At 31.3% G+C, this 23,187-nt stretch overlaps 3 protein-coding genes and 1 pseudogene across 4 annotated transcripts; all 4 read right to left on the reverse strand.

Annotated features, from left to right (window-relative positions):
• Positions 1 to 1,032: 1,032 nt before the first annotated feature.
• On the reverse strand, positions 1,033 to 2,226 carry LOC114174193 (uncharacterized). Its single transcript, XM_028058984.2, has 2 exons — positions 1,415 to 2,226; positions 1,033 to 1,280 (listed from the first exon to the last, which is right to left on the reverse strand). Exons 1-2 carry the CDS (start codon positions 1,976 to 1,978, stop codon positions 1,212 to 1,214), a joined length of 633 nt encoding a protein of 210 aa, XP_027914785.1. The 5' UTR covers positions 1,979 to 2,226; the 3' UTR covers positions 1,033 to 1,211.
• Positions 2,227 to 9,739: 7,513 nt separating this feature from the next.
• On the reverse strand, positions 9,740 to 10,666 carry LOC114172985 (calmodulin-like protein 30 pseudogene; annotated as a pseudogene). Its single transcript, XR_014992911.1, has one exon. The product of XR_014992911.1 is annotated as a calmodulin-like protein 30 pseudogene (transcript).
• A 2,813-nt stretch (positions 10,667 to 13,479) lies between these two features.
• Positions 13,480 to 15,495, reverse strand: LOC114169837 (initiation factor 4A-like protein). The gene is made up of 7 exons (XM_028055165.2): positions 15,357 to 15,495; positions 15,221 to 15,269; positions 15,004 to 15,141; positions 14,655 to 14,885; positions 14,419 to 14,458; positions 14,025 to 14,122; positions 13,480 to 13,751 (listed from the first exon to the last, which is right to left on the reverse strand). Exons 1-7 carry the CDS (start codon positions 15,404 to 15,406, stop codon positions 13,734 to 13,736), a joined length of 624 nt encoding a protein of 207 aa, XP_027910966.1. The 5' UTR covers positions 15,407 to 15,495; the 3' UTR covers positions 13,480 to 13,733.
• Positions 15,496 to 17,586: 2,091 nt separating this feature from the next.
• HSF4 (heat shock factor 4) lies at positions 17,587 to 19,388 on the reverse strand. The gene is made up of 2 exons (XM_028059093.2): positions 18,906 to 19,388; positions 17,587 to 18,541 (listed from the first exon to the last, which is right to left on the reverse strand). The coding sequence occupies exons 1-2, from the start codon at positions 19,107 to 19,109 to the stop codon at positions 17,891 to 17,893; spliced, it is 855 nt and encodes a 284-aa protein (XP_027914894.1). The 5' UTR covers positions 19,110 to 19,388; the 3' UTR covers positions 17,587 to 17,890.
• Between the last annotated feature and the right edge of the window lie 3,799 nt (positions 19,389 to 23,187).

A 23,187-nucleotide genomic window follows, 5' to 3' on the forward strand; every position in this document is an offset into this window, starting at 1 on the left:
TTAGTAACTTTCACAAATATTTTCTTTTTCTTTTTTTCAGTTATCATGATTTTTTCTCGGTTCAAATAACTTGATTTCTCATCCTCTTTTCTCTACTTTTTATCATTTTTCATTTTCTCAAATCCAAACAAAGCTACTGATGTTAAATTTACCCTACTCTCTACAATATTTTTAGCCATAATATTAATACAAATTACTCTTCATATAAAGTAATGACTCACATTATTTGAGACTTTGAATGTATATGAAGTATATTTAACATACTTTATTACATATCTATGATGATATCCTTTTACAATCTAATTTTATAACTCATTTTTATTTTCGTGACTTGTCACATGCCAAAAAATGTGTTAGTTGTTTACATGATATAGCATGTTGAATCAAAATCTTTTTTCCAACTGGATACCAATATTATAGTTGCTACTTTCTAAGATAAAAGTTATTCAACTTTAACTTTTTCTTTGTACGTAAAAATTAACAAAATTAAAATATAACAAGTGGGTTTTGACGGTCTTTTACTGATTGTTTCAGAAAAAAAGAGGTAGAATATTGCACATGTCTCTTTCACACTCAAAAACTACAGTAAAACACACAACAAAATCTTCCACCAATGAGAATTTTATATATTTGTATAAAACTCTCATGAAAAACTAAACTGCAAACAAAAGCATTTTTTCGAAGTGAATAGAAAGGAGAGGGAGGAAACACTCTTGTGGGAACTAAATCAAAGAAACAGTGTTTTTGTCCTTTCTTCTTCTATGCATCACTTAACACAGCGTACTCTATCCCATTATACAGTGCACTTCTTTTCTCTCTTCCCTTTGTATATAATAAAACACAGTACACATTTATTATAGTGATTTTCTCGATCTATTGTGGCTGCTCGCATTAGATTCGAGCATTCATGATATATAAGAGACATTTATTTTCCTTCAGTATAAGCCTAATGTAGTGGTTAGGGGAAATTAATGACGATCAAAATATTTTTCTTGTGAGTGAAACATGAAGATGCAAGATGCAAATAATATGTACAGCTAATAGGTTCTACATTCAAGAGAAATAAATTACAAGAGAGAATAAAAAGAAAACAGCCAAATCCTAACACAAATAAACTTACTTAACTCATCATAACAAAATGAAGAGAAAAACAAAAGAAGAGGCAAAAAGAAACAAAGAAGGAAGGAGAAAAAAAGAGAAGCTCCATTCCTCTACAAATACTCAACACTGTCACCCACCCCATAAGCTCCATAATTTGATCCTCCTTCATCTAAAACTTCCTGGATTACACCAAAAAACAAAGACCCAATTATCAGACAACCACCTACGTAGTGATCACATCAAACAAAAACCAAAACAAACACAACCCACAGGTGAAGTTTTTTTTTTAGAGAGAGAGAGATTAGTTTATGACCTGAGAAGAAGCGACATTAATCGGAGGAGCTTCATTGAGCAATGCAGACCTTGGTTCTGAAGAAGGTTCAGTACTCTTGTGAGGTTTCTTGGAGCCAATGTGAGTCTTTCTGAGACCCAGAAGGCCCTTCCACCTTGTTGAGGAGGCCTTGGGTGGCCTGAGAGAAAAACCCTGATCGTATTCATCGTCATTTATGAGGAGCTCTTCCTTGAGAGTGGTGGTGGTGGTGGTGGTGGTGGCCCTTTGCTGCATCACGTGGTTGTTGCAATTGTCCTTGTACGACATCAACCTACCCTTGAAGAAAAGCTCATCAGCACTCATCATGGAGTAGTTCGTGACTGAAAATTCGAAGTCTGAAGACACTGCAGGCGCGTCTGATCTTGAGCCTCGTTGTTCTTGTTGCTTCATGGCCTGCTGCACATCCACAAAATCATTCGAGAAGGAGATTCTAGGGCTCATTGGAGCGCACTGATGATGATGGTGATGGTGATGGGGATGGTGGTGGTGGTGGTTGTTTTCATCACGGTTGTGGTCGGAGTTGTTATACATGTCTAAGCATGCCATGAGATTTCAGAACACCGCATCTAAGATAAAAAGAAAACAAAATGGATGCATGCGAGAGAAGTAGAAACAATGAACTCCACTTGGGACCCCCTCTTTCACAGTGTTGCAACCCCACTTACAGCAGAGGTTTGTATTTATATGTGTCACAGAAGGGATCTTCCTTTGGATTTTTCTTCCTATCTTTGCTAATAAATACTATTATTTACATGCATGGCATGCCTTGACATGATGCTTTGTCATGACATGTCAATTTGGCCTTCAATGACGGTCAATCTTCAAGATTTGTACTGTCTCCAGTTTACACTGCTCTTCTTGGACACATGTGAATTGTGAATGCCTGCAACTGCCAACAATTTAAGTATTTTAACTGTTTTGTTTATTTATTTTCCTTCTCACCTTTCACCCCATCACCATCGGCTGCTTCCAACTCATGCAAAAGCTCTCCTTTTTAGGCCAATCCCTTGTGTTTCATCTTCTAATATAAACAAAGTTTTGGGAAGATTCGAAGAACTTGCACTTTTAACTATGCCATCTCTCATCATCCAATGCACAGTAATAACAAACCATATTATATATGCTTTATGCTTTATCTTTTCTTTTCTTTATTCACAACTTGAATAACATAACAACCATTGCATAGACAAAAGATTTTGCTTGCTCCTTGTTCTCTTCAAAGGTGTCGAGGTTATGGAGGAGAGTTGATATATAGCAGTTAGCAAGCATTTGAGTTACATAAAACAACATTTAAATTAAAGAAATGGGGTTTATATTGAGATTATGCAGAGTTAGATGGTTGGAATATTTTTGAATATATGAAAGTTTGAAGGCTCCCACCACCACCACCACCAAAGTGGCACAGTGGCAGAGTTACAGCTTACAGTTACAGAGAGGACCGGCATGCGCATGCATATATGCTGTATTCATACACATTTTATCTCTCATAATTGACCCAACTTTGACTCTAAAATCAAACAAAGCCAGGGAATGAGCTGGCGACACTAACGGATCAAAGTCACCACGTGACTCCGGATTCTTCTTCACAACACACATTTATTAATTCAAATTCAACCTACTAAATCCTCAACACCCAACACACATACATGGGTGAGGAAGATACAACATTTTAGTACCATCACTTACTAGATCCAAATCTTGAAATAAATAAATGTGTCTCACTTAAAATAAGTTAATGCTCGTTTACTTTTGTTGTGAATTGAATTCAAGCCATGTTTTTTTTTTTTTTTGTCTTCTTTTCTGGTTATAAATTGTGTTAACTTTTTGAGGATGGTTTGGTTTGGGGACATGTTCAAGATTCAAGTTTTATCTAAAACCAATAAAAAGTAGCAAAAACTACAAATGATAGCTTCTGCACTGACATAAATCGAGTGTGATGAAACAGACAGCACGATGTATATATCAGAAGAAAGATAAACAGACTCAATCCTTTTTTCAACAATCCTTAATGAGTCCAACCATAATAAGTGCAGTTTCCTCACTTCAAAAAGACTCTATTCCAAACCAAAGCCCACAAGGGTATGTTTTAATATGTTCAAGGTGTATGTATACATGTATATATATATTTCATGTGAAGAGTTTTAACTGTAATGTCATATTCAAGTGTTGGATATATCTAGCTAGAACATGAGTTGCTTACACCAATTCATATATCAGTTTGAATCTTTATTGTGTGAATATTCCTGGTACGCACCAAATGGCTTTGCATCCTAATTGCAACTTCTGTTATGGCAATCATACAAATTGTTACTATGATTATCTGTTTTGCAAATGGGAGAGAGAGAAAGAAAAGGGTGAGAGGGGTCGTAATCTTGAACTCTTGGAGTATTGTTTAGAAGTAGAATTACTAGTCTTCAGGACCAAGAAAGCCTGGTAACATGCAGGGAAAGGACACAGACCACTAAAAGTTTATTAAAAAATTTGAAAAACTAAGCTGCAGCAAAGGACAAGGTTGTCACTCACGTGGTTCAGTTCTTTTGAAGTGATTCTGCTAATGGGGTTATGACATGTGGCTGATTCCCACAAATGAAAACCCTCGAACATGGACCAGTCAAACACAATCGGCAAATTCTTGGAGATGAAAAGGCTCTTCAGTTTGTCCTCATCCCGGTTTTGCTCTTCCATTTCCTTCTAAAACTACTTCCATCTTATATCGTCTGTGATACCACCTAAACCTAACATAATTTCATATTAAAAACTTCTTCTATATTTAATGTCCATGCTCCTTTCCCAATGCCAGATCTCAACAACGAACTAATTTCTAGCTAGATGATTCTTCTGTGTCTAATTTCTTTATGATAACTTGCTTTTGTATAATTTATATAAGATTTTACCTTTTAATTTATACATAAACTAATTTTGATTTAACAACAGGAAGATTATTTCATGTAATACGTAAAAATAAGTCATTGGTGGTGTCTTATAGATGGATTATTCCCACCTCGTGCTGTAGTTCTGATGAATCTTTTGAGAAAAAAAAATATTGGAGAGATTAAAAAAACAATGAAAGCTGAGCCAAACTCAGAAAATAATAACTGTACATTCAACTCAAAATCTTATTTTTACTGATACAAAACTTAAACTTATATCCGAACAGTTTTTTTGGTTTGGAATGGAAGCTGATTGTAAAATTGATGCAATTAAACTGTTTGATGATTTTGAAAATGGTTACTGCTGAGCATGGATAGTATATAATAAAAGACGTGTGAAGAAGAGTAATGAATGATTGTTGTGAGAGTTGTTTGGGAGACAGGTATGGACCTACATTTGAAAAAACAGCTTCCAAAAGTGCTCATGCTGTTAAGAGGCTTTGTTTCAGCCAGTAGTGGCACTGTGATATAAGTTAAAATAGGGCAAGTCACGCTGGCTAAATCTATTCATTAATTATCCTCACATTTTGGGCTTCGATATTCATTCATATTTGGATAAAAATAGTTTAATTCACATTTTTTTACTCACTTTTTACTTATTTTTTAATCATCACTAGATTATTTATTTTGATTTTTTCAAGTGATGTAATGATCTAATGATGATTAAGCTCACGGGTTAAAAGTAAATAAAAAAAAAAGGTTAAAATATCATTATCTTTTATATTTTTGGCTAAATTGACAATAATATCCCATATATATATATATATGTATAACATTTTTCAAATTTGAAAAGTTCACATGGATATTGTTAATTATCTCTATTTTTATTTTATTTGTTAGTGTTAGAAATAGATAATGTGCTAGTGTCGATTTTTCTTTAATTCATAATTTGGTAAGCTCATTATTGATTTGTACGTGTCATTTGCCTACTTTGATGTGTTTAAATAAAATGAAACTCTAGGAATTCAGTAGGAATTGAACCATTCGCCAATTACGATTTTGGCACTTTAATTAAAATAAAATAAAATTTTATGCGATAGGCTAGAAAAAAAAATGAAAAAAAATATATGATGTATCAAGGAATTCATTATAATATATCATACCCTTGCTTTTATATTTTAAGAAATTAACCGGATAAGAAAATAAAATCTGAGAATATAGAGACAACACTTTTAAATTTATCATCAATTTTATCTATGGATTTTTGTGGTGAGAAATTATCCACAAATAATGGTTTGTCAGCATTACTCACATAAGTGAAGTCATGAAAATTATATATGAAAGGTGGTCTGTATACATTGTTTACAAAATTTGAGTGGAGAAAAATGATCCACGAACGATGGTCAAATTTATTATCCACAAATTGATATTTCTCACAGACACAAAATCCATAAAAAAATATTGACATCAAATATTTGAGTTGTGGATAATCCGTTGGTAATTTCTGATTACCATGAATTTTTGTTATTATCCATAAACTTTTACATTAGGTAAATTATTTTGTTTTTGTAGTAAATAACTTAATCATCCGAATCTCTCCATTTTTCTTTATTTTATAATATCTCTAAGGTCAGAAATATATAGTATTTGTCTCTAACTAATTACTCACCTAGAAATATTGATCAAGGATTGTCTTGAAAAAAGTATTTAATTTATGTTGTTTATAAAGGATAATTAATCGGAAACAATTTTGTCTCTAAAAATGATATATATATATATATATATATATATATATATATATATATATATATATATATATATATATATATATATAAAGCGAAATGGATAGATCATATGAGGAAAAAGGAATTTGTTTACAGTATAATTTTATAGAAAAGTACACTTCATCTTAACCTTTTTTTATAATAATTTGATAAATATAAAAGATAATTTACATGTGAACACAAAACTTAAACAATAAAGATTAATTTGAAATTTATTGCAATATACTTTTTAGTAATATTATTTATCTTTAATTATCTTAATATAACTAAGTATAGCTGTGGTGACAATAATTTAGATAAGCTTCTCCTTAAATAGGAGAGAGAAAAAAGTTAAATAAATTCTTTAGCAAATTAAAAATAAGAATTTAAAGAAGTTATATATTTTATAAATTAATTTATATATAAACTAATTTTTATTTATAAAGAAATTTATTTTTCTTCTAAATATTTGTGCAAAGAAGTTTGGGAAACAAGTCTTGAAATTTTCAACGAAAAAGAAAACCCCAATGGCAGTCTAGTGAAGTTATCATATAGCTTAAAGTTGTCCAAAATTGAAACAAAAACTGAAACATATGAAATGCCAATGGCATAGAAAATGAAACATGGAATTTTAAATATAGGGATTAAAACAAAAAGTGACACTGATATAAAAAAGGATCAAACTAGATAAATAAATTATTTCTTCTTGGTTGCGTAAAAAGTGAAAAAAAAATGCATATAAACATAAAATCTCTAATTGAAAATGGTGTAAGAGTTGAATGTTTTAATATTTTCCTATAACAAATTGGACATTTTTTTTTTCCATGTATTCCATTATAAGTACGTTGGGACTTTAGAACAAACCGAATGGACATGAAGAAAAGCCATCAGACACAAAATTAAAACCTCAAACTTTGTTTTCTTGTTAGAAATTCATGAAATTCTGACATAGAATAGAAAAATAATTGAATAATATATATAAAAACAAAATCCATGAACTAAATCTTAAGGTTTAATATTAAGATTTTATGTTGTAATGTTAGTTTCTTTTATACGAAGAATTTATGTCCTTGTTAATAAATCTCTACTATCTTTTCAAAAAAAAAAAATCCAACACTTTCTTTTCATTCACCAAATTCGAACTGATCTTAGACTGACAAATTCTGCATCACTTAATCCACAATGGTAAGGGGAAAGAACACTTCCAATCTTCAAGTATTTGAAGGTAATAGTATTATAATCCATTAGCCAAGTATTGTTTACTTTAAAATTTGAAACATCCTTAAAGATGTTTGAAGAAAGAAAAAAGGATATATTTAAATTAATGTTAGGTTAAAGTGGAGAAAGAAGTTGAAATGTAGAAGATGAAAATGCAGTTGTTTCCTTTGTACATGGATAGAATAAAACGCCGCAACAGGCGATATGGTCTCAAAGTTGAAAACTCACACGCGCAGCTGTAAGCAGATAACTTTGTTTAATTAAGTTCAAAAGAGCATTGTTTATAAATTTGGGCCTTGGGAAGGGTTGCTTTTCAGAAATTTCTTGGTGCCATCAAGAGTGACCGTGACTTCTAGTACTACGCAATTCCAACGCCATTTTTGATTTCGTTCATTCTATGCCTCAAAAACTGCAACCAAAACTCCATGCACCCTTTAGAGAATGCAAAGGTAAATGTGCATTTCGGAAATATCGAGGTCCCACCAAAATCTATCCAACTGCATTAATTACCTATCAATAAGACCATGCCCTACCCATAAAAATGCCTCCAATCCCGGTAATAAATTAATAAAGATAACATTTAAGGTTTGATAAAATGATATAAGTTTGTCTTATTTTCTAATTGATATCTTAAATATAATTTTTTTATGCATATCAAGTTTTAAATTAGACATCTATCAACGATGCAATAACACGATAATTCTAATAAACACCAAATTCCTTAAGTAATATAGATTTTTAAATAACTTTGATACCAAATTATGTCCACAACAAATCTTTTTAGATAAACACTCTTTTAATATTACTATTTATGATGTGTGATGTAGAGACAATTAAGAAAGCTACATAAGTGAATATATAACCTATGGAAAAGTGGGCTAGTCCAACCTATCTTGTTTGTACAATGGAAATAGTCATTAGTTTATCTCTCCATCAAATCAAATTAGTCAAAGATGTACATTATCAAATTAGCCAAAGATGTAAGTTCATGAACACTTAATTAATTTCTCATTTAATTTCTGTCAACAACCGCGCAAAGAAATTAATAACATGGGTTTAGTAGTCTAAACAAAAACATCCATGCCCATAATGATAAACTACTCGTATAAAAAAGGTTTATCCCTTGAAAAGTTGTGAAGAGTTTAAGCCCAGATAATCTCTTAACTATCCCGTTAAACAGGTAAAAGATCTATTAAAGTGTGAGATATTACCCTACCAGAGTGTAATGTGTTTCCAATGCGAATAAAAAGTAACTCATCTAATTTTTTTTATCGGACATTAACTTAGAACCATGCGCATCTAAAACACTTTTTAATAAAATCAATGTAATTGTAAGACCCTTTAGCTTGAACCTTAATACAACCGGTACCAAAATATACAATTGATATAACTATCCAACTACTTCCAAAATACTACTAATGAACTTTTAATCTTAAAAGTAGTTATCCAACTATTACCGAAATACAATTTAATAAACTCCATAATTATTACTAACAAACACTGCTATCTTTTATATTTTTTCAAATATCCTCATTTAAGTTTACTTAACAAAAGTGGACTTTAATTTAATTCAACCGTACAAAACAAATTTGATCAGACAATATAAATCTACTCATATGGGTGTAAATTTATCCTATTTCTAATCCACTTAGATATCCGATGTATATTGCATCAAAGTTTATAAACAACTTTTCTTTTATAACCATTGGTACTACTTATTTGTTACCTTTGTCTAACATTAATAAGAAAAATTGTCCTAGAGAGTCATGCCGAATCATAATTTCGGGTTTCTAAAAATATTCCAGTATAAATATGTGGTCAAGAGCCTTAATATTATTTCTCCCGGTAGAAAGAACAGGAGACTCGTTAGATTAAGAATTGTTGTTGATTAAACGATTCAGTGCTTTAGGATTTAGTTTCTAATTGCAACAGAAGTTAAAGATCTGATTAATTCAATTTGTTTATCATGGGCCATGATTTAGTTGTGTTATAACTTATATCTCAAAGTTTGTTCTCTGGTATCATTTTTCTTCATTCAATTCGTTAGGTTTTTAAGGAGGGTGTTTCACTGGAGAGATACCTGAAACTCTTGCCAGGAAGACTTTCGATACTAGGATCATACTGTACTCGTCTGAGCCGGTTTTAACCATCGGTTTTGATACCACTTGTTAGGTTTATAAGGAGAGATATCACTGGGGAGATACAGTACCAAATGAGACCTGAGCCCAACCACATAAGGCATTGACACCACTCTCAACCCAAAACCTTAAGACGATGGGTTTATGGGTCTTTATCCTTATATAGTGTTCCACTTTCTCATTTATAGTCGATATGAAACTTATACTGACACTTAAATTTCTCAGTTCTCTTATATCATTTTTCTTCATATCATAATTATAATGTGTTTCCAAGCATGATGTGTAAGAGATTATCTCGAGTGAGAAAACAACAAGGCAGGGAATCAAAGACAAAATAACATTAACATTTACCATATACATTGATATCAGAAGCATTACACCTGTTACTAACTAAGCATGATATAGTTATAGTTAATCTCATATATAGGACCAACAAACTATAGTAACCTCTCTAGCACTCAAGAAAAGAAAAAGAAACAAAGTATTTCTTAAGACACGAATAACAGAAACACTGAAAACAAGATAATTAGTCTAAACACTTAGCCTAGTTTCTTCCCACTCATCATCATCCTCGTAAACTCGTTCAAGTCAACGAAACCATCTCCATTTCCATCCACTCCTTTCACCATTTTTTTGCATGCACTAAGGCTGCAACTCTCTCCTAGCCTCTTCAGAACTTGGGACAATTCCTGAGCACTGATCTTCCCATCACCGTTCAAATCAAACACTTCAAAAGCGTTCTTGATATCCGCTTCTTTAATCTTACCCTCTCCGTTGAGCATCTCCACGAACTCTTTGAAGTCAATGAAGCCATCCCCATCAGAGTCCATCACCCTAAAACCCTTCACTGCTTCAGCTTCCCCAATGCCCCTATCCAAAGCCCTTGCAGCAGCCTTGTATTCTTCAAGTGAGATCTTGCCATCGTTGTTGGTGTCAAATTTCTGAAACACCCATTTCATTTCCTCCTCTTTTGGTTGGAAACTTTGTCCTTCATTATTCGATGTCTGTCTTGAAATGAAGCTATGCTTGCGTGAAGAGGAGGGCTTCCATGAGAAGCTATAGTTGAACCTCAGGAAACTCAAATTCGACATGTATACGTTTTAGGTTAAAAACATACACAAATCTTAGGCTTTAGTATGATTATGAAGGCTACTTCATCATGGTTTGTTTATATAGATAACCTTCCTCCATTGGATTCCCTCGAGGATCAAGATATTGTTTACAAGGAAAAGTAGTAGAATCTGAATAAAGACTCATTCCAATGCCCGGAGTTTAAACTCTAGTTGATATATATGCTTTATGCTACATTCTTTAGGATTGTTTCTGCTCACACGCTCAAGCTGTTTATTGATGAACACTAGTTTGGTGAAGTTAGAATATTTTTTTGATTGGTCAGAATTCACGTAGGTGGGTGTTGTGTTAGGTTGAAATGCAATGTGTTTGACGATTCCCTTCGATCTTTTTGGTAAAACCGTGTATTCACCACATACAGAGCTGAACGAATCCTATTCTTTTGTCACTTGTTAATATATATGTGTGATGAGGTATATACGCGTGTACATGAACCTTTCTTTCTTTTGGACTTGGTGATTGGAGAGATTCATTCCTGTTGCGTAAATTTTAATGTATATGCAGTTTTTTATTTCATTCATGTGAAGTTCATCACACTAGAGATGATGACACCCATCTGAAGCTCGCCAATATATTCTACTTTACCACTCAACCATTTGCAATTGAAAACTTTGTTGAGCATATTAACTCGCCTAATTTTCGTTGAGCCAGCAAGTTGTATAGATGCAAGCATCAAAGAAAAAACATGACAATGACAATAACAAATGACCGAGAGATATAAGGCCATGAAGAGACCTAATATCTGTCAATTTTAAACTGATCCCTCACAATTCTTAATCTAATAATGTCTTCTTCCTACTTATTCATGAAGAGACCTAATTAAGTGCTTCTTCCTACATCATAATAAAACCTGTACAAGTGATTATACGATACATAATACTATTTAACAAGCACTTAATTAAGTTATTTAATTACATTGGTTGTTTCTTCCTACACCCCCTATAATTTTCTTTGTGGGCCTCCAAGAAATACAGAATAAACTTTATCTTTAAAAGTTATGTGAAAGATTTTTTTTTCCTTTCAAATTGAGCAATCCCCAAATCATTCTTTTGCAAAAAAAAAAAAAAAAAACTTTCGTACAATTTGAAAATATGTATAATTTAAATTGTATATCGTTTTACATGACTTTCAAATTGTATAATTTAAAAAGCTTTTATAATTTCTTAATTATGTAATTTAGAAGTCATCTTCTTTCATAAAAAAAAAATTATAAGTTGCACATTCTAAAAGTCTTTCATTTCTATAATATGTAATCCACAAAAAAATTGAATTACAATTTAATTTTATTTTTGGGTAAAAATAACTTCCAAATGGTACAATATAAAACACTCTTTTCCTTAAACTATGTGGTGCAGAAAGAAAGAGCCATTACATTTTACATGTACCAGCCCTGCTGCTTGGACGCAACAAGCCCATCGAGCCATATTTCAAAGCAAAGCTCATAATTAGTTTTATCAAACATTTTCAGTTCTTAAGTACTGTCTAATTGATTGTCTTCTTACATTGTTTTACAAACTGATTTCTCAAACAATTTCACTCAATCAATCTTTCATCCAAGAAATGTTTAAGGAAAAAAAAAACAGAAACAGTCAAGAAATGTCTTCTCAACCTCTTTTATGTTCTTCAAATATTCTGTTGAAGTGCTTTTTTTTTCAAGTGCTTGTTTCTATGACATAAAAGTCACTACCTGGACGTTTCACCAAGACGTTTGACGATACTATAACGATTCGAGACATTTTTTAAGATGAATGTCACTGCCTAACTTCATCAACGGGACATTTTTTGTCCCTTTCATGTTTTACGCACAGGAAAGCTTTGCGGTTAGAGTTTTAGCTAGAGTACAGACTCCATCCCAAAAATGTGCTTCAGAAAATCAGCCTCGTACATTGGTTTTCATTTTTAATGTATAAAAAATGCCTCATGTTTCTTTGCTTGGAAAATCACTTTTTCTTTCTATTTCGATTTACGTGGGATCCAAAGTCACTTGCAAACTTTAATTTGATTATGTTACTAATCAATTTAAGATCACCTGCATATGCTCCTCACTAAATAACTAGACATATCAGACACAACGTTGGGCCAAATATTTACAAATGGTCTAATAGTTAAGCTAGCAAAGTCTGGTAGACATAAAGATGATAGGACTAAATGTTTAGAAATCCTCTAACAATAGAGAACCTAACAAGCTCCATTAGAATAAATTTCGATTTCATTTTTAGCATTGTGTTGTCGTTCCTATAAGACCGATTTATAAGTTGAATATTATCACTCACTTCTATATTAAACTTAGTCATATCACTATTTAGTGCAGAATCTTCAACCTCCCACAAGAGATTGTCCAAATTCATGGAAGCCTAATTGAAAATCGCTCAATTCCTACTCTGCAAGAGCTAGGCTAATCAGCTCATAGCAGGGTGATCTCATCGAAAACTGTACACAGTATTAGCACACTTCTTGAATCTACTTCAGTGTTTCTATTGCTTCAGTGTTTTCCCAGACAATGGTCAGGACAAATACAGGGCCTAGATTTCAGGCACTTTTATGCTATAAAAGGCCTCTTATTTTCGGAAAAAACTAAGCACATAAGTGGCACTGTCAAATTTCAGGGCACTTCAACCAGTAAATTTTTTCTTGCATAGTCTACGTGTTAATGTCAGTGTCCCACGGTCTACATTGCGATACATGCACCACAAATACTGCTTGTCGAGCATGATCAGTGCTTAGTTGTTAAATGATAAGTTTCCTTCTACGTGCTTAGTATTTCGCCTCATTCTTAAATTTCTCCCGAAGATATAACTACAAAAGTTATTTCCATTCATCTTTCCGAGAGAGAGATGGAGAGAAAACTGACTCTCAACTGCTTCCTCCCCCCTCAAATACCACTTCTATAATGTTAAACTATAAATTACAATTATATCTCCAAGAAAAGAGAAGAATAAGAAGTTTGTCATTTCTACCAAATTTCTGTGTTATAATTTTAAACATCCAATAAAAGATGTAATCTAGAATGAAAATCTACAAATCCAAAATAGTAATAAAAAATCAGTATTTTTTTGCTGCACTGGCTAGTGACCACTCCCATAATATTCGAAGAAATGAGCAAGCCTCATGTCTTCAAACATTCATGAATGCAAGCGATCAAATTTTGCTTTCTTCGAGAAAGAGCAAAGACTGAAGATCTTCATAAAACGTCAAGAATCTGCAATGTTATAAGATATGTAATTATAAGACCATTGAAGAACCAAAAAGACGTTTATACAATAGTACTAAACTAACAAGACAGGAAGACCAATAGGAATGAGAAAAAACATAAGAGTGTTTCATCCAACAACATATAAGACAGAATTCCTTGCTCTGAAAAAAAAAAAAACTAATAGGTATGAATATACTTCAACAAATTCAGAGTGAGATGACTGTCATGTGAACTTCCCATAGTCAAACTCGAGCAGAAAGAGTTAGAAGGCAAACTTACTCGCATAGGCATCTCTTGCATGACAATATTGCTGCTCTCTTCGATACTTTTCAGAGTCACCACTTCCCCCCCAACCACCATATTAATAACAATCCCATCTGCACATTACTCGGGAATGTTAGCAGCAATGAAAAACTACAAACTATCACATACTTAGACAAAAGTTAAATACAGTTCCTTAAATCTTGTTTGTGTTGTTTTCAGTCAAAATTGAAAACTCGGCTCGATAATAAAGGTTTACACTAAAGGAATATGCAAAATTTCGAGATAAAACTTCAATTTTGAGAAGGAAATAGAAGAGATAGCATCTAAGGAACTGTATCTATGTTTTGGCCAATTTAAAAAAAAAAAAAAAAAAAAAAACTACAGAAGTAGTAGGCAATAAAAAAAGGACCGGATGTTAAACAAGCTGCCAATCGCCTAGCGTATGTCTCCTGCAGGAAACACAAAAATAATGAGGAAAATAAGAACAGACGATACACTCAGGGACACCAATTTCGCATACATAAACAACTAAACCTGCATTCTTCTGCTAGGAAACATGAAATATAAGAATGCAGATAGCGATGGTAAATATCAGCTGCAGTAAAATATGCAGAAGAGAGAGAGAGAGAGAGAGAAGAGAAAAACCTTCTTTGCCGGTAACTCGTAGTTAATGAGAAGATGAGCATTCAGGGGAAGTTCGCCAGAAGAAAGGAGAGGGAGGCAGGAGTCTGTTACAATGATCATATGAGACTTCTCGTCTTTCCCAATCTCATCCTCGCTTGGCGCTCCACCCTGATTCGACTGGTTCCACCGTGCTGTTACCTGTTGAAATTTCTCTAAAAGAAAAGCGCGTTCATCTTCAGCGAGATCACTGTACTGACACGCGGAAAAGGGAAACGGAGGAAACAAGAGCGAATTACGTAAATAAAATAGTGTAGCGCGTGGGAATTTTGAGGAAGTGAATGAGTTGGTGATTGGAAAATTCGAGAGAGACCAGAGCAGAGGAGGAAACAAAGGGGAGAGTGGAGAGAGAGGAGCAGAGAGAGTCGAGATCGTCGCGCGTGCTGCAACAGACCACGATTGGCAAGGATGGACGTCGAGCGACCAGATCCACGAGTTCGATTACCGTTTGCTGCGATATGTCGATCGTTTTAGATAATCAAAAAATCGAAACAAAAAGTGAAAATGAGTGAGTGAGAGAGAGAGAGTACCATTTTGAAGTTGAGCCTGTCAACGGCGAGGTAAAAATGACGCGGGTGGCTGAAAATAAAGGAGAGGGGAGAATGTTTATGAATCTTAAAAGGAACTTAAAGGGGAAACGAGGAAGGAGAATGGAAAGAAGAGTACCCGAACGGTCCGCCCTGAAACGGCGGAGACGAACCGTAAACGCTGTCCATCGCCAGGGTAGAGGAGAGGAGATGCTGCTTCACCGTGGACTCTCTTTCTCTTCCACGCTTTTAGTATTTTTTTTTTATATATAAATATGTTTTTCCAATTTAGCTATAAATAAATTTAGATTTTTTAAACTAATTCTTTTAATTTCATTTATATTTTAAACGTGTCATTTGAGTGTAATTGTTTACATGTTTGTTATGTTTTTCTTTAATGTTATTTTATAATCCACTTTAATGTTAAATACTATGATATGCATTTGAAAGGTTAAATATGAAAACATAACTATGTAAATTCAAAATTCATTTTACCAAATATATTTGAAATATTATACAGTTAAATAGAAATGTGTAACAACTCAACTCAAATAATATCATTTATAAACTAATATCTAAATAGAAATATGTAAAACGTATAAACAATTCAACTTAATATTATTTCAAAATATATTTAAAATATTAAATAAATTTAATAAAATTTGGTTGAAAAATCTAAATTTACATGTTTATAAAGATCTAACTTCAAATAAAGTTTTCAAAAATTACTAATTCCAAATTTTAAAAATTTGAGGAAAAAACATATTTAACTTTTGTTATTTTATTTTTTGATTTTTAAAAATGTCTTCACAGCTTTCATTTTTATTGTATGTTTCTTTTCTTTGAATTTTTTTTTAACGTAAAATAAATATGTTAATTCTAACAATTAAGTTTTCGGAATGTTAAAATTGGAATTATAGTATACACGTGGCTTGGAATTTGACGACAACCTTAAGTTTGTAAAGAGGGTGAACAAAATTCACTACTTATGCCAAAGTCCAACATGACTTATTATTTGGTACAACCTTTCTCTCACAAAATCAACGTGTTTAATTTTAGGAAGGGAATCCTATTATTTTTTACTTATCTTCATCTTAATCCGTATCTCAATGTTCACACGTTCACATACGTCGGTGTCTTGTACCTTTTCATCACATTACCAACATTAAATTCGTGAACAATGTTTAGTTTTTCGATAGTTTCATTTCACCAAGTGAAGTGAAAGTAACAAGCCAAACAGTGATGCCATCTTATTCATAAACAATCATCATCTATAAGCAATTACACTTTGGGAACACACTTGTAAATAACAATACCATTATTACCTTTCACCTTTTTTTCGATATTGTGTCTTCAGGAATGAAGACCTTGACATTCTCTAAATATAATTAAATATTTTAAAAATTATAATATATTAATTGTATTTATTTTTTTTATGGTATCTTGTTATATTTTATTTTAATATAATTATATATAACATCTATAAGTACATTTAATTTTAATATCTTTCGAATAGAAAAAATATGAGAACTGCCTCTGTGTAGAATTAATTCTTTTTAGCAAGATTCAATTTAGTTGCTTTTTCTTTTTTGTATTTTGGCCACGTTTAATATAATTTTTTTAATTAAAGTACTGTTTTAGATGAAGTTATAAAATTAAAAAACTAAAGTGAATCTCATTAAGAAATAAAAAGATTAATTTTAATTTAAAAATAATATGAAGGATAAGACAATATAGTTTAAACCGTTAACTTTTAACTTCAATATGCTATATGTGTGTGCAATGCACTTAAAAGCGTGAACATCATATCACAATAATAAATAATAGTAATAATTAAAGAAAAAGAATCATAAATATCATTTCTGTGAAAAATTGAAAATATATTGACATAAATTGAGCAACAAATTAAAGAGTAAATAGAAATATTGGTGAGATATTGTTAAATTAAAATTTGAAAATAAGAGATCTTCATTTTGGTCTCTGAATGTATACCAAGTTTTGAAATTATATTCTATTGTTAAATTCCATCGGTCTTTTTTACTCAAACATATAAATCAAGGATTATTTTTGTTATAAAGCTATGATATTAACAGCCAATTTAAACTGTGTATACATTTTAAAAAATGAATTTTTTTTTTTACTATTTCAAAGACTAAATCAGCAAAATTTCTAAGATTTAAGAATTAAATTATTCATTATTCTAAATTAAACTATCTTAGTAAAAGTATAAATCAATTAAGCTAGATCCATCTATGACGTTGATTTTTTGATTAATCAAAAATAAATTAATCAAAATGAAAATTGATTTATTAAAAGCCACAGTATTAAATTGCTATCTCTCCTATTAATCATTATTACAAGAAATACTGTTTTGAAAACTTTAATTCAAACATAATCGTTAACATCAACCAAGCTACAGAATGCCTTACATAAAAAACCCATATATGGTTTCCAATCATACAAGGATTGACCTAGGTATATACATCATTAAATTTAAAATTAAATTAAAATAATAACATAACCTAGACACGTGGAGGGAGCAGAGCAGAGGCTACCGCATTTGGTCTCTTTACCCAAACATAATTATCGCTTAGCCTTTTACTTTTTCATTATCCTATTCCTTCCTTAATTTCCTAACAGGAAAAATCAAATTCTTCTTTGTTCATCGGTTGGTCAGTTGCAAACCTTATTGCTCGTCATGATGAGATTTAGAGGTTCAAAGTCAACAACGGGCTTGGACTCCTTCAGGCGAGGCCCACCGAAGCCCATTTGGTCTTCGCGCGCTCTCTTGTGGTTGTTGTGTCTTTTGTCTGCTAGTGTATCCTCTTTCAACCAGACACCAAACAGTTTCAAACACTCCCCACCACCTTCTTCACCTACCGCCTTCTCAGATCCGCAACTTCCTTGCCGCATGATGCGATCTATTTGATCAGGGCCCACCATCAGACGGTTCTTCAGAAAACCCACGAGCTCATCGCACTGCTTCCTCGCACGTGCCAGCTCGCAACTCAGCGTTTCGTTATCCTTCTTCAGTTTCTGGTTCTCGCTCGATAACTCATGAGGAGCTGTTGTGTTTGTTTCCACCAACCCCGTGTTCTTCCAACCGGAGGAAGAGGACGAGGTAGAGGTGGACCCAGCGTCATCTCCACCGCCGGAGTTTAACGGAGAGTTACCACCCCCGCTGGATTTTCCGGCCTCCGGTGGCAGCGCTGGCAATTGCGGCACGGTCTTGCGGCGTTTAATGTCGCAGAGAAGCTCCTTGTGCCCTCGCCTGAAATGTTCATTTGCGAATTCCCATTTATCTGGCACAATCTTTCGGAATCCCTGCAATCTCAAAACGCCGATTTGTTATTATTATTTGTAATGATTGGCTGTTAATCATATTAATAATAATAATAATAATAATAATGATTAATAGTAATCATATTTGTTAATTGATGTTTTCATTTCTCTTTTTCCCGAAATAATTATACATTTCAAGCTCATTAAATTTGCTCATCCCTATCATATATCGTAAAAAATATACCATACTTAGATATCAATTTAACTTAAGATTTTTTTGCAGGCCAAATGTTGGACTCCAAATGTTTTCGAATATACGTAGCAATTAGTAAGAACTATTACAGAAAAAGGCAGAGTAATTGGTGGAAGTAAATGTAACGAGAGAAAGAAAGAAGAAGAAACATACGTAGGTGTTGAGCTGGCGAACAAAACTGGAGAAGTTATTGTGCTTGAAACATTTAGGAAGCAAATCCTTGGCAAATTCCGCTTGTTTCCACACAACAAACGTGTTCCCACTGTCACTCCACGATATCACCTCGTTCGTCCCTGGATCATCCACCAACTCATACGTCTTCGTCAAAAACGGTGCCGGCACAGATCGTTGCGACATGATTTCACCCTCACAAATCTCTTCTTATTACAATTATTCTAAATAAAAAAAGCAAGAGAGAACTTAGGAGGAAGAACTAAAAAGGAGGAGAGCTGTCAAAAACTCCCAATCCCAGCAATAAAAGCCAGAAAGGAAAAAGCGAGAGTGAAGCAAATTCTTGGAAGGTTTTCTGGAATGATCAGAATCCATGAGTCAAAATCTCCAAATCAATTACCATAATTTCACGACACAAAAGGATAAAGTACCGTGAATACTTATACTTTTGTTATTCTCCTCCTCGAGGATTCTAGGACGAGACGGACTCTTATATAATACGGAACCAAACATATTCCAACCCAAAGTGACGTGTGGGTTCTAGAATTTTTGAGAAACTTACACATATAAAAAAAAATGGCAATGTTTATTTTGGACCAAACCAAAACTCAATCCACACGTACGCAATATACAGGGCACTTTGCTTTACACAACAGTGAATTGGATAAGGAGGCAATAGAAGAGAAGCATTGCACACACGCTTTTCACAAGGGTTTTCTCTCGTGCAAATTGCGTTTTCACTTCATACATTTTCTAAACCGAACTTTCGAATACGCTTCCCTGCTTGAAAACTTTTCCATTTTAGTTTTTGCTTATTATGACATAAAATATATTGTTTTGATAGAAGGACGCGTGCGCTTGTAAGTATTTGTAAAAGTTGCGAAATAAATTAATTTAAAAAATATTATATTTTATAAGGTTAATTTTAATTTATCGGAAGGGGAAAGAGCAAGTGGGTAAGAGGGCTTTTTCTCTGCCCTCACCTAACTCTGCATTCATCGTTATTGATATTTTAATTATTATTATTACTAATGTTGTTATGATTAACTATGTACGTGTCTTGTCATGTTTCATCAATTGGTCGCCCCATCCACTTTGTCCAATTTTTTTTAATTTTTTTTGTGTTAGACCTTTTCTGCCTGTTATGACCGCCCAACAAATATATAAAGAAATATTGACAATGGAAGAAAAAGAAGACTAATGCGATACAAACACACATATGCCTTTTATTTGTCCTCTTACTTGATTTGGACTTTTATGTTCTTTCCTCACAGATTCCTCCGATGTAGTTTTCACACTAAATTATTAACACCACATTTTAAACTATGTACTTCGTGCTACTCTTTCATTTCTTTTTCACTGAAATTAATTACGCTTGGATTTTTGTCTCTTCAAGCAACTCCACTTAAGGACAATTAATACATGAATGCCTAGGTTAACTAATCTCATTTATCAGTCTTATTCAAATCACTTAGGTTTCAAAATAATAAAGATATATACCTTATTAGGAGTTAATTAGTCTAGGTTAATGATGTATTTGACTCTGACAAAACACCTTTCTTAGATGATACGCTTGTTTCTAAACTGTGTGGATAATGATGTTTCAGGACACTGTGTTTGTATCTTTAGAGAGAAAAATAGTCATATTCTTTCGTTAATAACTTTTTCCACTTAATTTTTTTTCCTAATTTGCTAGTTAATTAAACTTATGAAAATATTATTATACATGTATATTAGGATGTGTTTGATAAAATGACCATCCCTTTTATATACCTTTTAAAGAAAATATATAAAATATATTCATGATTATTCATTAAAAAAGTTATGTTTGATTACATTATATGAATAATGAAACTTTAATATCAGATGTTTCATTCAATTTACTCATTGTCCACTACTCAATTTACGACTAACATAAGTTCTCACTCGATTATAAATGTTAATAATTGATGCCATATACTATGTACTAAGATTTTTTTTTTCTTTTCAAAAAGGTTCTTATATTATGTTTCAAAAAATATATTAAATCATAATCGTTTAACTTGTCATATTTTATTTTTAAGGCAACAATAATTAATAACAAATTAAGAACAATTTGATTTTGAATTATTGGAATGTAAGAAAAAAAAAAATATGCCGTCACTATCTTAAAAAAATTCTCAGCTTTGACATTTCAAGGTTTGTTTCATATTTGAATTCACACATTTGTGAATTCAAAATTGTCAATCTCTTGTATATTATTATTAAGTAAGTCCAGATGATAAAAATTCATGAAATATCTTTATTTTTTAATAATTAAAAATAAGATAAAAAAAATGATAATAATGTGTTCAATTGCACATACAGTAATTTATAACATTTAAAATAGCAATAAATAGTTACATAGAAAACAAAACAAAAAATAAAAAACAAGTAATTCTTTTAAAAATTGAAGAACACAATATCTTGAAAATAATACAAAAGATGGAATATTACTTTAAAGCTAAAAGAAATATAATTTTCATGAAAACAACAAATAGCATTTTTTTTAAATGATTATCTTAAAATTAAATTATTATATTACTTATATTTTTAATTATTAAATTAAATGTATTTAATTATTAAAACAATATTCAATCAATTTCTAATTAAAATTATAAAAATTCATAAACACAACTTATCATAAAATGGAAATATAAAATTCGTCCAAAATTGAATACTTAATTTGTCCAATCAGTTACTTCAATTGAAAACTAACTAACTCATGATTATGAATTAAATTAAAATATCATTTAGTTGAATTCATATTTAATAATTCAATTAATTTATGATTTAAATTCTAGAAAAAACATAAACACAACTTAATACCATAAAATGTAAATGTAAAATTTAAAGAAAAATGAAGAATTCATCAATTAAAGCAAAACTCAATTATTGTATAATCATAATTCTATGGATTGAACCTTAAAACTTATTTATTCATCCTTGAAGAACAACTGATCCAAAAAGAAAAACATATATGAAAAATAAAATTTTGAAAGTTAAAGATGATTTTTTTAACAATGAAAAAATTAAAAAATTAATTAAGTGTTCTAAATTAGAGAGTTCAATAAATACTATGCATAAAGATCTTGTTAAAGTAAGAATATGTCTAAATATAAGCTCTAATTATAGGTCCTTAAACTCAATTATAGAAAGTCAAAACCAAAAGTAAAATGTTAAACCCGCAAAAACTCATACACAAAAATACAATTTTATTTAAATTTTAAAAAATGATTACAAAGAAAAAAAAAATCATGTACTTATTTCAAAAATTCAAAAAATAAAATTTCAAATGCAAGTGAACAGTTTAAAGTAACGAGGACGCAAATATCATACTAACTAAAAATATAAAAATTCATATAATTACGTACATTGATTTCAATTTATTATAATTAACTCAGTTTATTACAATTGAGATGAAATTATTCAACAATTAAAATTAAAAATATAGGAAAAGATATTTTGGATATAAGATAAAACTATAAATATATATATATATATATATATATATATAGAGAGAGAAAATACGTGTTCTCAATATTAATTAAAGAAATATATGGAATTTTCTAATCTTCTAATTCAATGTAGAAAGATACATAGAGAAAATATAGTTCAATGTAGCAAAATAGTTAAAAGGAAAAAACAATTTGACTGGAGTCAAATTACTTTGATGCATGCCCAACATAGGAATGTATTTGATAAATGAATATTCTACAATTTCATTGTAGTTGGCAGCACCACCAAACGAATTACGATACACGAATTACGATACACACCTTTTGCGTGAAAAATGTGAGTCAAACTTTAGGAATAAATAATCATCAAAATTCCTTCGCATTAAATAAAGGGTATGACTTTCCGACCACTGCTTTACCGTAACATATTTGACTCTTTCTATTACAGTTAAAGTTTAATAATAATTTATCAAAATACATAATATCATTTTCATTTTCACCTATTATATTTTTATTTAACAATATACTGTGTCAAGTAAAAGAAAAAAAAAAAGACGAGGAGCCATGTTTGAAAGGTAAAAGTACAGTTACAATAGATATGATATGACTCACTACCATATTAATATGTAATTTTTTTAATTTTAAAAATTAATATAAATATTAATCTTAATTTATATATATATATAATAAATTTAATTTATTAAAAATAAAGCTGCGATACAGAAAATTAATAATAAATATTTTTGAACGTGCACATGCAATATACAAAATACATATATATTCTATGA

Source organism: Vigna unguiculata, chromosome 2, assembly GCF_037176805.1.
Source record: "Vigna unguiculata cultivar grain cowpea cultivar isolate G323 ecotype 2 chromosome 2, ASM3717680v1, whole genome shotgun sequence".
In the NCBI taxonomy this organism is placed as follows: domain Eukaryota; kingdom Viridiplantae; phylum Streptophyta; class Magnoliopsida; order Fabales; family Fabaceae; genus Vigna; species Vigna unguiculata.

What these genes read in the sequence shown, in the direction of transcription:
- LOC114174193 (XM_028058984.2), bottom strand. Translation starts at nt 1,978, where the DNA reads ATGGCATGCTTAGACATGTATAACAACTCCGACCACAACCGTGATGAA. An exon ending in TTAATGTCGCTTCTTCTCAG is followed by an intron (nt 1,281 to 1,414) that starts GTCATAAACTAA and finishes GGTGTAATCCAG; the next exon opens with GAAGTTTTAGATGAAGGAGG.
- LOC114169837 (XM_028055165.2), bottom strand. Translation starts at nt 15,406, where the DNA reads ATGGACAGCGTTTACGGTTCGTCTCCGCCGTTTCAGGGCGGACCGTTC. An exon ending in ACAGGCTCAACTTCAAAATG is followed by an intron (nt 15,142 to 15,220) that starts GTACTCTCTCTC and finishes GACATATCGCAG; the next exon opens with CAAACGGTAATCGAACTCGT. An exon ending in ACGAGTTACCGGCAAAGAAG is followed by an intron (nt 14,459 to 14,654) that starts GTTTTTCTCTTC and finishes TGTTTCCTGCAG; the next exon opens with GAGACATACGCTAGGCGATT.
- HSF4 (XM_028059093.2), bottom strand. Translation starts at nt 19,109, where the DNA reads ATGTCGCAACGATCTGTGCCGGCACCGTTTTTGACGAAGACGTATGAG. An exon ending in TTCGCCAGCTCAACACCTAC is followed by an intron (nt 18,542 to 18,905) that starts GTATGTTTCTTC and finishes TTGAGATTGCAG; the next exon opens with GGATTCCGAAAGATTGTGCC.